Below are 12,672 nucleotides of genomic sequence, written 5' to 3'. Positions count from 1 at the left end.
TCCAGTCAACACTGCTCCAGTCAACACTGCTCCAGTCAACACTGCTCCAGTCAACACTGCTCCAGTCAACACTGCTCCAGTCAACACTGCTCCAGCCAACGCTGTCACTGCCACTCCAGACGATGGAGGCAGCATGCTTACTATCACCGGGAGCACGTACACGACTTTCGAGTCGGTGGCAATATCCACGACCTTGGAAGAGGGGACCTCTACCACGACGCTTTTCTCCACAACCACAATCTTTGTGACTGTCACTCCGACGAGTACCACCACATTAGAGACCGCAGTCGCCTCGGCCATTGCTACCACCTCATCCACGACCGTTGCTGTCAGCAGCACACTATCCTCGTTAAATACAACCGTCGATCGTGGCATACCTATCAGCAGTGCAAGCGATTTAGTACCGACCACGTTCATCACAAGGGCCGATCCTAATACAGGTGATCCTACATCTACGACTCAAACGGCACTCACGCTATCGACCGCACTAACAAACGCGACATTCTTCACTATCCGAGGCCGCGAGGTAATGTTGACGAAATTATAAGCTGGGTCTAATTCTAGCAGCAGGGACTGTCACAAATTTTGATAACGTCCAAAATATTGGATGCCTTCTAAACAACACTAGCATTTTAAGGTAATCGTTCATAAGGTGAAGGACCATGGCAAGATTATTCAAAGGGGAAGGCTTAATTATTCTGGCGGCATGTCAAGCAGGCATTGGCATTGTATTTCAGGTTGGACGCATAGCGATGACACACTACTGTGGGATAGGTTCTGGATTTGGATTTGGGATTTAGGACTTTATACCAGTGTGCATAGGTACCTGTATTTAAGATATGGAGGATTAATATACATGCATTCAACGTTCAAAGTAGATTCGAAATCCATTAGTCTTGAGAGGTGCCAGACCTGTACTGGACAGCGTGGGAAGCCTTGGCGGCCTGACTCGTGTTTGTGCGAGGTCCTGCACGGATAATGACTCGAGCTTCCTCCCCTCTAGTTTCGGTAAGGAGACTCGCTCATAACTTGTCCGCAATTCTCAAACATCTCACATAGATGCAAGCAGGTCCCGACGCCACTACGGTCGCCCAAATGTCATGAACAAAGGATTGACCGCAGCTACATGCGTCTCCTATCAGCGACCAGCATTCATATGGATTTCCGACGGGCTCTTAGCCGACACTTTTGCTCGGTTTTGTCACCAGAAACGACATGGCAGCAACGTTCCAGGCCCATTGGAAGCTCAGCGACGAACCTCGAGGCGCAAAAACGCCAGTCTGGCCTACGTCGCTCATAGTGCACCACAAGTTGACCCAGCCCTGATTTTTACGCGCAGTCAGAACATAGATTGGTGGCACACTCCCACCAAGTGCGAGAAGCGTATGTCGTTCCAAAAGCAGTGGTGATGTCAAAGCTAACATCGCGTCCAGCAGGCGCACCTGTTCCTCACCTACAAGCTTGGCTCCTGCAAACCACTGGATCAACAGAAGGCCTTTCGGAGCCCTTGAACGACGGCCCACCAATACCACGGTTGCGACGCGATGACCAGGACGAGCTCTCTCAATGTCGCAGTCTGGCCGAAGTACATGAATGGCTGGCAAGACAGGATACTATGCTGCTTGAGAACGTGGAACTTGGCCAGTCCATTTGGAGGCATATCCTGCAGACTCCCTTCTCTGGAGAGGAAATTGCGGAATATATCAGCGATCCAAGTTTTCACCCTACAGGGACTTCCTACATCGTTCAACTTCTGCCCACCTTACTCTCACATACCTGGAGTGTAGGCGATTGGAGACTTGTGCGAGACTCGACCGCGAGGGCTGCAGAGCTAGGTCTCGTCAATCTTGAGGACTTGAGGACGATTCTCGATACTTTATGCACTTCAGGCACAATCGCGTTACGAAGCACAGAAGGAGATCTCGTAGAAACTCGCAGAGAAAAACTTTATTTGATCTACGACATCCTACGGTCTCTAAGAGGATCAAAGATTCTGCAGCTGTCCGAGCTTGGTTCGTCCTTCTTATCAGAACTGTTTTCCAAACTGGGGAAGCTTGATACTTCTGGACTGAGAAGAGCACTTACACCGATCTTGTGGGATCTTGTACCGTGGGGTCGGGCGAGCGATGCAGCCGTATTCAGTCAAATCGTGGTTCGATATCTGAGGGATGCCGGTCGGAACGCTCACAAGCAGGCTTCAGATAGCTCAGCAGCAATCTTGTTGAAGGAAGCACCTCTTCCTTTCCTGCGAATGTTGTTCTTACATACGACTGAGAACCTGATCAAATTGGCTCGGGATAAGCCGACGAATGCTTACAAACATCTATTCCGCCGTTGGATCGATCTCTTGGCCGACCTAGGATTCTCCGGGGAGAATGCACAACCCACAAGAAATGAGTGGGCTATCTACCAAAGGCACAATATTGACTTTACTCGGGATCAGCGTAAGCTGATCTTTGCTTGGACGGCTTTGCATTTGACACAGCACAGCCGAAACTCACCACACCTACAAGTCCAACTGCGAGGTCATCATTTGTTTGGAAGAACGATGAACTCGGTGTTTTTCGATCAAGGCTTCAGTAAGGTGCAATTCTATGGAGAAGCTCAATCAACACTCAAAAGCCTAGCTCTTCCAAACAAGTCAGTTCTTCTCGATGAGCTTGAACTACTTACATCGGTGTTAGGAGCTCCTGAAAGCTCGAATTCCTCTGAATGTCAAGTTGGGGAGTCTTTACCATACGACTTGGCTCTAGTCCTCGAAGACCGAGTCTACAAGCACAAACGCCGACGTCTCCATTTCAATGGCGCTCTCGAAGAGCTGGGGGAATGCCTCAATCACGATTTGGCCGGCTTTTGCTCCATGTCCCGTCGCCTGATCCACAAGAACGACGCTTCATTTGATATCATTACAAGGCTACTGGAATGCAACGGTCCTCTCAAGGCAGCTTTGTCGAGAAGCTTCCGCCAGGATCAAGCGGGAGAACGAGGCTCACGAAACAGCAACGCTTTTCTTCCAGTGCCGGAGTCCGGATGCACCCAAACCATGCTTGTGCCGTCTCAGGCTCTGGCCTTGGTCAATCATCTCGCCATCTCCTTTGCGACAGCCCCTGTTGCTAGGCCTCGACGAGCATTGAGACGAGTCTATTGGTGTTACCGGTTCCTTCACCGCTATGGCGCTCCAATACAGGCCGATGTTACGAAAGCTTTGTGGCATGCCGGCGTGGCGCGGATAGGTGAGTTTGGGTATGGAGATTTTGGTACGGCCAAATCCCTGTTAAAGTGGATCATATGGCAAGTCAGGCTTGTGGAAGGTGACGACGTAGCAGCCCAATTACTTTGGAGTCGCAGCTATCGTTCAGAGCGACGAGCTGAAGTAACGGCGCTCGCTGAGCCTACCGGTCAAGCCCAAGCGAATAGTGGTATGACTAGTGACGTGAGGCGGGCGCTAAACGAGGTCGACCGCCCGCATTTAAGCGCGTCGAGATTCGATGCAGGATGCATTCGCGGTCTTCCTAGCGCCAACGCGGAACACAGCCCCGTGCACCAGCAACCAAGACAAGAGTCGGGCACCAGAGCAGACACATGCACAGGTTTGGAGGGTAAAGTTCAGCTGCAGCTGACCGGCGGTGGCGATGCGCTCGAAAAGATCAGCGGGGTTGAACTAGCCAGTCATGCAAATGTGATGGAAGTCGACGCTTCTACGACCGCCATCACCACCAACCCGGTCACCGAGAGGAGAATGCGTGACTTGATGGTCCTGCGGAAAATACGACATGTCAAGATGACTGACATGGTAGCTAAACCTTTTTGGTACACCAAGCAAGAGCGCCGGATGGATTGGGAGAGAAGGGCAACGGCCGCGCAAATGCAAAAGGTCATTTAGGAATACGAGCGCTAAATCATGTCAATGTTCTACTAGTGTTGGAATATCTACGGAGTACCGAGGTAAAATAAATAATGCTCACGCATGACATGGACATACGTATTGTCGGTGGTACAGTAGTAGCACTAAAAAGAGGGAGATGGATGACTTGAGAGAATATCATGTAGGCAAAGAGCTCAAATCATCGTGATACTACTTTAGTACGTCTTTGGCTGAGGAGTGATGATCAAGTACTCGGGGCGATGATCGTGAGGGAGTAAGTACAGAGCGGAAGGGCATCGGGCAGCTCTGGCACTACCTTGGTTACGGCATTATAGGTACCTTGGGTAGTTATGTAGCCAGGTAGTGTTTTTGGAAGCCCGCACTTCTCAGAAAAGTCTCGGGTCCCTCCTCGCCTGCCGGTATCCCCTTGCCCTTAAGCCTAGGTAGGTAACAGGTTCTTCCGGAGGGGTATGTACCGGGATTTTCACGGTGCGGTTGCTTGGTTAATGCTGGCCGGCTCGTTCATGAATACCTACCTACCTACCTACCTAGTAACTCTCTGTTGCGGACATCGTACGCCACCGTGATAGTACTCCGTAACTCGGACTATAGTAACCCGCAGCGGAAGTGATGTGGTGACGTGGTGATATTGATGTTGATGATTGATGTGACTATCCTTGTGATGTGATGTGATGTGATGTGCTTTTGCGGTGAAGATAACATGCATTCATTGCCTTCCAAGGGGCCAGACCAGGGGAGTGCACTCTTTACGGGTTCACCCGACTCACCAAAGTAGCTTCCCCTTCCCAACCTAGGCATCATCCGTTTTCCATACGGTGCTCCTACAGGCTTACAGGCCACACACGCCAGACGGTGCAGCATGTATGCCTAGCCGCTATCTAGGTGCGCCTGTATGTATGTATGCACGGTATTTTAAACGCTCCGAACCTGACCCTGGGACGAGTCTGTCTGAGTGAGACGGTGACCGGCCCCCCTCCAGTTTTGATCGAGGCGAGACCAGGCGAGGCGCACGAGGGAAAGGGCCGATCGATCGATCAAATCAATCATCCATGCGTCGGTGTGACGGTTGGATAATGATCATTGATCGGCCATCAATGAACGGGTGGAAACGCACTTCCTTACCTACGACTCACGATGTACTCTTGACTTTTCGATCTCTCCTGGTCTTCTTAAACTTGCGCATATATCCATACTGAAAGTACATCTGCTGTATTCAGAGTACAGCGAGATATTGTATATTCTCAGGTTTCTTTTTGCTGCGGGGGTAAAGATACCAGGCAGCCCTAGCAGTGAGTGAGCTTTCGCGACAGCGAAGGAGGGCCTAGGCGGGATGCCCGGAATACAGGGAGGGTAATCTCACGATCTAGGAGCCGCATCTGGTTAGCCATTACATGTAAATTCCAACTGTAGTAGAGAGCGAGCGAGGGATGAGCACCCATGACCCATGACAGAGACACCTGCGGAGAGTACACACGCGGAGACTCAGATAACAGTGCAAGGGGCCATGGGGAGCTGCAGGGTCCTCTCCGGATCGGACGAACCACAAGAGAGAGTGTTCGTTAGCCGCGTGATCCTTCGCTTTCTTGAGCTCTTGAGCCTCCGGTCAATGGCAAGGTACTCCCTCTCGTAAGGCCTGGCCAGGGCTCTTGTTCAAAACCCGTGGCGCTGGGACTCTTTTGCGAGACTAGCATCGTGTAACGTTTCTCAGCGTCGTACCCGGGATAGGCCTTTTTGCCGCAGGTTACACGGAAGGAGTTGTCGAATGACACGTTCCCTTCTTTCCGAGAATGGCAGATCGACGCTGTATCTGCGCAAAGGAGGAAAAAAGGAATCCCGTCTAGCACAGCCTCGCTTCACTTTGAGATCCCGACTAGGCAGAAAAGTAATCATCTGTGGCGGGCTGGAGAAGATCAGGTCCCCGGGGGGAAGGGATGAGGGGCGCAGAGGTGACAAAAACAGTGTCTGGGTGGAAATATCTGCACTGTATCGGGTGGATGAACCAAAAACACCCCCTTGCACTTCCAGATCTCGCATTTACAGTAGCCCCATGCGAAGAGGTGGAAGGCACAGTTCGATATCGTGCGATCCGCGGAGCGAAGACGGTCTAGGGAGTGTTCGATGCATCCGCAGGAGGGATCTCTGGGTCGCTTTGTTGCATAGGAATCCATGTGACCTGTGTGTGTGCGTGCATTCCTGGTGGATTCGGCAAAGGTATGCTGCTGGACAAAGAAAAAGATGTCCACTTCGACATGATCCCGGCGCGAGTCCTCCTCACGAGTGCAATAGAGGTGCCGCGGCAGCAGCAACGCAGGCGATGCCATACCTCGTATTAATTTTTCTGTTTCTCATTTGTCCCCTCCTTGCAGCAAGGACAATGCACTTGCCACGCACGCTCTAAGATTTTTCTTTTCGTAGAGGCAATTTTTGCCAGTCAGAACCATTGGCTATGCGGGCGTATATTCAAGGCGGTAAGAGGAATGTCATTGGATGGCAGAAGGTGGTGTGACAGATGCGTGAACGAAAGCTGGAGGCAGTAGTGTACTCGTATCCCTCTTTCCCTCCCGTCAAGAAGTCTCGAGGGCCATTTGTGGTTGGCCTTGCAGGTGGGTGCCAACCTGTAGATTGCTACTTCCGGGTCAAGAGTGGCGATCGACTAGCATCTGTGCAAGGCCATTGTCGTGTGTGTGGGTTGAGATGAGCTGAGTTGCTTCGAGGACAAGGAAACGGAAGAGCTTCGGTACTCTGCGTCTGGGGAGGAGTTCTCCAAGTTTCTTTCGCCGCGTAGATCTCTGTAGGGTGGCTTCTGCTGCTAAGTCGTAACACACTGACGAGAAGATGATCCGTTGCCTGATTCCTCCGAAGGCTGCAGTCATGCGTGAGCAATGGTGTGCACTGTACGAACCTCCCTTGCAGGCTCGCAGTAGGGTTTGAGTGAGGAGTGGTGGCATTTTGACGTGTATCGTGTAAAATCAAAAAGCCACGAGACAGGGGCCTGGGAACAGCCGAGCAGTGTCAGGTTGACGTTGGACGCCGGGGAGAAAATTCGGTAGAAGCGAACCACATAGTGGTGCTCAGCAACCAGGGGGTCAAAGCCGCATCGAATCTCGCGGTACGAGTATGGCGAAGGAAGGCGGTCTGCAAGGGGAGGAAGGATCTTTCACACATGGTGACCAGTCAGATGAACGGCCTTGGGAGCCCTGATCGGTATGGTATGCATGGTGGAGGTAGAAGCGAGCCAAAAGAAACGAGGGTAGCACGATGAACAAGTGGAGGTGGAACGTGAAAAAGCAGCAAATCTCGGTGCGGATGATAGATGATGGATTGATCTGAGTGACGTGACAAGGAACGGTCACACAAAACAAGAACCAACAACGACACCAACGAAATTGGAAGATGAGCAGCAAAACAATGCTGGACGCCGTCGAGGAAACAGGTCCAAAAGGAGGGCAATCCCGGGAGTTTGGTCAGGAGAAGTTGAATAAGTGTACAGTGCGGAAAGCAACAGCTTGCCGAATATTGTGCTTTTTTGGAAGAGTCTGGGTCCATCTGGTGGTGGAGATGGCAAAGGGCAGAACGGAGCACGAACGGAGCACGAACGGCGTAACGGCTGATGGCTCTTGACATGGTGGATTCTCGTCTCCTGGACAGAATTCATGAGATCCGATAGACAACTCTAGTCAGCACTCAGCCCACGTCCAGGAGGGGCGATGCCCTGACGTGCGCCATGGTCCATATCGAGCAGTAGGCGACCGTTCTGACTCTGGCCAAACTCTCGTGCTTGCAACAAGAACGACGAGAAAGCCTAGGGGTGGCCATTCTCGGAAATACACATTGGGTGGTGCATGCAGGTGAGCTCTGTGGCGTCGAACCCAGTCGCCACTAGTGATTCAGGGTGGAGGACTCAAAGGTAGCTTCTGAGACGACAACTCGGAGGGGAGCAGAGGTTTCGGATCGTTCATCGATCGGATAGGGAGGGACTCGAGAGGGCATGCCTACTGAACATCAGCACAAGTCGCTTATGGAGGCTGCGATCACCGTACGAAGAACCGAAGGTCATGTCGAACAGTAAGGGGACAGTCAGAAATCCGGAGTCGGGAATTCGGGAACGTGTGGTGACTGGTGAGGAACTTCAGGTGTGTTGTCGCCTGTAGCCTGTAGGTACCGAGAACTCCCTAATACCTACCTAGTACAATAGCATTGTTAGGTCGTTATCTGCGACTGGATTGTAGATACGCGCCTTTAGTGCAGGTCACCGCAGGGAGAGATTGGCAAATCGGACAGCCAAGAAACACGGTGGTGTGTCTGTTGCCTTCTCTAGGGCTCCGATAATTAATCCGGATCGCGGGCTAAAGCAGAGGTTCAACAATAGTATTTACAAAGGAGGCACGATGATTCCCTTCTCCGAAAAGTTGAGCTGCAAGTTCGGAAGGGTGGATAAACAACTCCATCCCTAAGCATCTGCGCCCTTTGCGGCGCGTCCAACGATGCAAAGCAACCCGTACGTCTCACTCACTCACCATGATGGTAATTTAGTTTACCAAGCCTGGAGATACGGATAGATCTCTGGCTGGAATGACAGCTGCCGGGCGAACCGCTGACTCTGGAAAGGAACATGACTGTTATGTTACGAGAATCTCCCTTGCCTTGGAACTGGCCTCCCTTGCAGGGTAATCGGGTATCAGGAAATGCTGTACATGTGCGAGGCTCTTCCGCTCCCCTACTTGTCCAAAAATAAAACCCAAAAGACAAAAAAATTCATGAAAAGCATAAAACACAAAAACACATTAGCGGTGGGCACACGTAACTCGGATAACCACGAACCAATGACTAGCTACCGCCCCGTCCTCAATATACCCCATCCGCGAGTCTATCTTGGGTGGGAAAAGACCCCAAGCGAGGAGCATGACATTATCAAGTCAACAATCCCTGTCCTAGACCTTCTCTTCTGCTGTCCAGTCGCTTGGCGGTCTCTGCCCGTGGAAAAAGAAAGACGGCGCTTCTCCCTGTCTCCCTGCCTCCTGCGTGCATGCAATGGGAGTGCCGTCTTCCTATGCTCTTGGGAGAATCATCATTGATGGCACAGCATGCCGTTCCTAATCATGCCCCGTGCGTGCGTCGGGTCCTTGCTTGACCTTGCATTCTCGGATGCCTCCACTGCTAGTCCTACTCGCTATCTCCCAACGCTGCAACTGCATCGCTCCACCGTCGTACACGATGTATCCGCTCCTGTCTCCTGTTCTCCACTGCCCTGTTCACCGTTCGACGACATCATCAACGGCTTCCTTTTGACTTTCACAACCATTCACGTCTTTTACACAGGCTGACGCCCGCACGTAGCCCGGTCTGTATCCTGTCGTTGGCGGCCGGCCCAATCCTCCCGCTTCCCTGGCATCTGGGCACCCGTCAGTCAACTCCCTCCCTCCAGATCCACCTCTCGTTTCGTTCCCTCTGCATCGCGACCTGGTCAATGCCAGCTGAACCAGCTCGGACTTGTCCAGGATGGGCCACTATGCTATATGGTACTCTACACTACCGTCCAACCCTTTGGCAGGGGGATACAATCATACATACACAATCTGCCAGGGGCCTCGCCTTAATCGTGCCCTCCACCACTGGTCCGTGCAAGCCATCCGAGTCAATGCCTCCGACGAGGGACAGTAAGTAGCTCCCGCAGCCCTCCTTCTCCGCGAATCCGTCCTGGCCCGTCCACTCTACGTGCATCGTTGCCAATCACCATGGCTTTTCCTTTTGCCGCTGCCCTCGTCTGGCAAGGGACCCAGCCTGGTAGCCTTCCGCCTCCTTGCTCTAGGGCTCCGGCATACAATATTTGACTCTGGAGACCCTGGTCCATCTGTAAAGAAGGCCAGTTATGATCGATCGTGGCCCCTCTTTCACGTTATGCTAGTGTCTTCGACTCCGTCATGCCACTAGTCCTGGTCGAGCTGGGGCGCTGGATGAAAGAGAGCGTCTCTTCCTGCCCTCACACCTTGGTGCGCGTTTCTGGTCGACCCCCCCAATGCGGAAATTTGACTTGACCTTGTACGCCATCATGTGAACCACAATAGTCCACCCTCGCCCTGCATCTCAACCTTGGCCTTGTCCCTCCCTGGCATCTGACACATCGACAATCCTTGCTTTGACGACCGCGGGCTCAGCGTTCAAGCTTCCTGGCCCTGGTCCCTCTACTCGGTCATGCTCGCCCATTCTTACACCACCGATCCCTACCCGTAACACCTGGCTGCTCTATTCAACTGCTCGCGACGACTTGACCCCGACCGATCAATACGACTCCACTCGCAAACCCACGCCACTGACCAGCACCAACGAACCTAGACGCCCCGCGGACGAGATCTCTATATCTGATGTTACAAGTCCATATCCTGACTGAACTCAAGATCATCTTCTCCTACCGTCCAACAAGCTTCCTCATTGACAGCATCACCCAAGGACCCGGCTGCCACAGAGCCAGATCGACCTGATCCCGATCTGCCTGACCCCAGAACCAGAATCAGAATCAGAAAAAAGCCAGAACCAAAACCCGGCACCCCCTGGTACAATCCTGGCGCCCGTTGCTCTCTCTTGTAAGTACAACCGTCGTGCTTGACTTCGCCTCTGCACTGTAATGCCCCCTTCCTTTGCCCTCCAGAGAAGTAGCCATCCAGCCCGCTTAACAATTCACTGTCACTTCTGTCATGTCAACGGGTTTGACGTCCATCTTCTTAACCATGCATCGTTGGCATTTCGGTCGTGCACGACCTTTGTTCCCTTCGTTGTCCTCCTCTGCTGGTGGTGCCTTCCTGTGGTACAGGAGTTCGTGGTTCGATGACAGGTGCCCCCAGCCTGACACTGCGGACTCCCGAGCATCTAAAGTCTCTTGACTTTCTTAACGGGGTGCCGCCCGGGATCCGGGTGAAGAGGGAAAGCTTACACTCTTTTCTTTTTTTTTGATTCATTCATGGATCCTTACAATCCTTATGGCTCAAATTCTAATTCTTGGGACTTGGGCAGGACTGACCTCTCCAAAAATACCTCATCCGATTCCTCGCAAGCTTTGCTTGCTCACCACCAACAGCAGCTCCCCTCTTTTCGAGAGGTAAATCTGGATCTAACCTGTCGAGAGTGGAACTGACACTTTTCAGATCCTTGGGACAAATTTGAACCCATCCGCCACTGGGCTGCAGACTGGCAATCCTTTACCAACCACCCAATGCGACACTATGACCAGAAAGATATTTCATGAGCCAACACTTCCGTTGAAATCAGAACCTCAGTCGCCGGAGCACTCGCAGACAGGAAACAGTATCGAAGGTTATGACACCATGTCCACTCGTAGTATCGACTCCGCATACGACCGTCGCAGCTCCTCTTGGACAGCACAGCAATTTTCCGATCTGACTGGCCCTTACAGCGCGCAGCCACGCATCTCTTATCAAGCACAGCCCTCGTATCCGGCTTCGCGAGAGCATTCCAGCCTGCCGCCTCTGCGGGATCTCGACCGCGTCACCAACTTTGAGTCCCCTTACTCCCCGACCTCTACTACGTACCCTTCCCCATACACAACGTCAACCGGACCTCACCCGGGACAAGATGCCTACTCATACGGATCCGACAGAACGCCGTATTATGACCCGAGCACTAGGTATGGCCAGGCCTACCCGCCTGTCGCCAGACAAACTCCTCAGATGGACTTTGCAAGATATGCACCTTCGCCCTACGACTACCGTGCGAGCATACCTTATGGACCGTCCTACGGCTCGTCTGACTATGCCCCGTCACCGACGGGATATCACCAGCCCACCTCGCCCCCCGTCGCGATGGATGCAAATGGGTCAAACAGGAGGAGGAGGGGCAATCTTCCTCGACATATCACCGATATCCTGCGAGCTTGGTTCCACGACCACCTCGAACATCCCTACCCTACCGAGGATGAAAAGCAAGTATTGGTGGCTCGCACCAACCTCTCGATGAACCAGGTATGCACCCGTTGGCCATCCCCAAGGCAACAACTTGGATGACTGACCATAGAATAGATCAGTAACTGGTTCATCAATGCCCGGAGGCGTCAACTGCCTGCGTTGCGTCATGCTCGTGAAAGAGAGCAAAACGCGGCCGCAGCAGCCTACGAGCAGGATCAATTGCGGCGACAGCACCAATCTGATTCCACCACAAGATAAAGTCCATATACGTCCATAGAGCGGGTTGTCTTTTGAGGAGGCGAAGCGATTTTGTTTCTGGGGTTTTTTTATCCAGGCTGTTGGTTCGGGAATACTTTTGGTCGTTGTTTATGTTCCAGGCATGACATCTCATCCTTTCGGTGACCTAGCCTCGATTTCTACAGATCAGACTAGCTTTTTCTTCGGTGAAGAACAGAGTCTACAGGACACATGTAATAATACAACAGGGAACGGAAAGACACGTACAGCAGAACGAAAACATGTACAAGGCGGGAGGCTCCAAAATCGCGCTCAGGAAATCTTCATTGGGAGCCTCACAGGCCTGTTGAGTCTCGGGCCAATTATGCTTTTTCTCTTGCAATTTACACATGCGGCTGGCTGGTAAACTGGTATCCTGGGATATTTCTGTTAGGCTTTCACTGTATTATTTAGCCTCTTTGACCGGGTGGGAGACTTGTTGTCTGCAAAGGCCACCAGGTGGCGTGGTCGTATGCGGCAGCGGACATGCTTGTGACCCCGGAAGGGTTCATGACCCATCATGGACAGGCAAAATGAGAATCGCATTCACTTTCCCATTCCGCAGCAGCTGACTCTATCCTGCTTGTGAGCCAT

General features: G+C 52.3%; 3 protein-coding genes across 3 annotated transcripts in view; all 3 read left to right on the top strand.

Annotated features, from left to right (window-relative positions):
• PV08_06018 (uncharacterized protein) overlaps positions 1-547 on the top strand; it is a gene marked incomplete at both ends in the record, with an annotated part of 2,914 nt that extends 2,367 nt beyond the window's left edge. The window contains one exon of the mRNA XM_016380357.1: positions 36-547. Coding sequence (XP_016236184.1) covers positions 36-547 — 512 coding nt within the window. The remainder of the gene's footprint in view (positions 1-35) is intronic.
• A 553-nt stretch (positions 548-1,100) lies between these two features.
• On the top strand, positions 1,101-3,883 carry PV08_06017 (uncharacterized protein; the record flags this gene model as incomplete). The annotated part of the gene is made up of 2 exons (XM_016380356.1): positions 1,101-1,383; positions 1,434-3,883. 2 exons carry the CDS (start codon positions 1,101-1,103, stop codon positions 3,881-3,883), a joined length of 2,733 nt encoding a protein of 910 aa, XP_016236183.1.
• A 7,220-nt stretch (positions 3,884-11,103) lies between these two features.
• Positions 11,104-12,060, top strand: PV08_06016 (uncharacterized protein; the record flags this gene model as incomplete). The annotated part of the gene is made up of 2 exons (XM_016380355.1): positions 11,104-11,859; positions 11,917-12,060. 2 exons carry the CDS (start codon positions 11,104-11,106, stop codon positions 12,058-12,060), a joined length of 900 nt encoding a protein of 299 aa, XP_016236182.1.
• Positions 12,061-12,672: the final 612 nt, after the last annotated feature.

This window comes from Exophiala spinifera, assembly GCF_000836115.1.
Source record: "Exophiala spinifera strain CBS 89968 unplaced genomic scaffold supercont1.4, whole genome shotgun sequence".
NCBI lineage: Eukaryota > Fungi > Ascomycota > Eurotiomycetes > Chaetothyriales > Herpotrichiellaceae > Exophiala > Exophiala spinifera.
The sequence above is the reverse complement of the archived record's forward strand: the minus strand, read 5'-3'. Positions and strand labels throughout refer to the sequence as shown.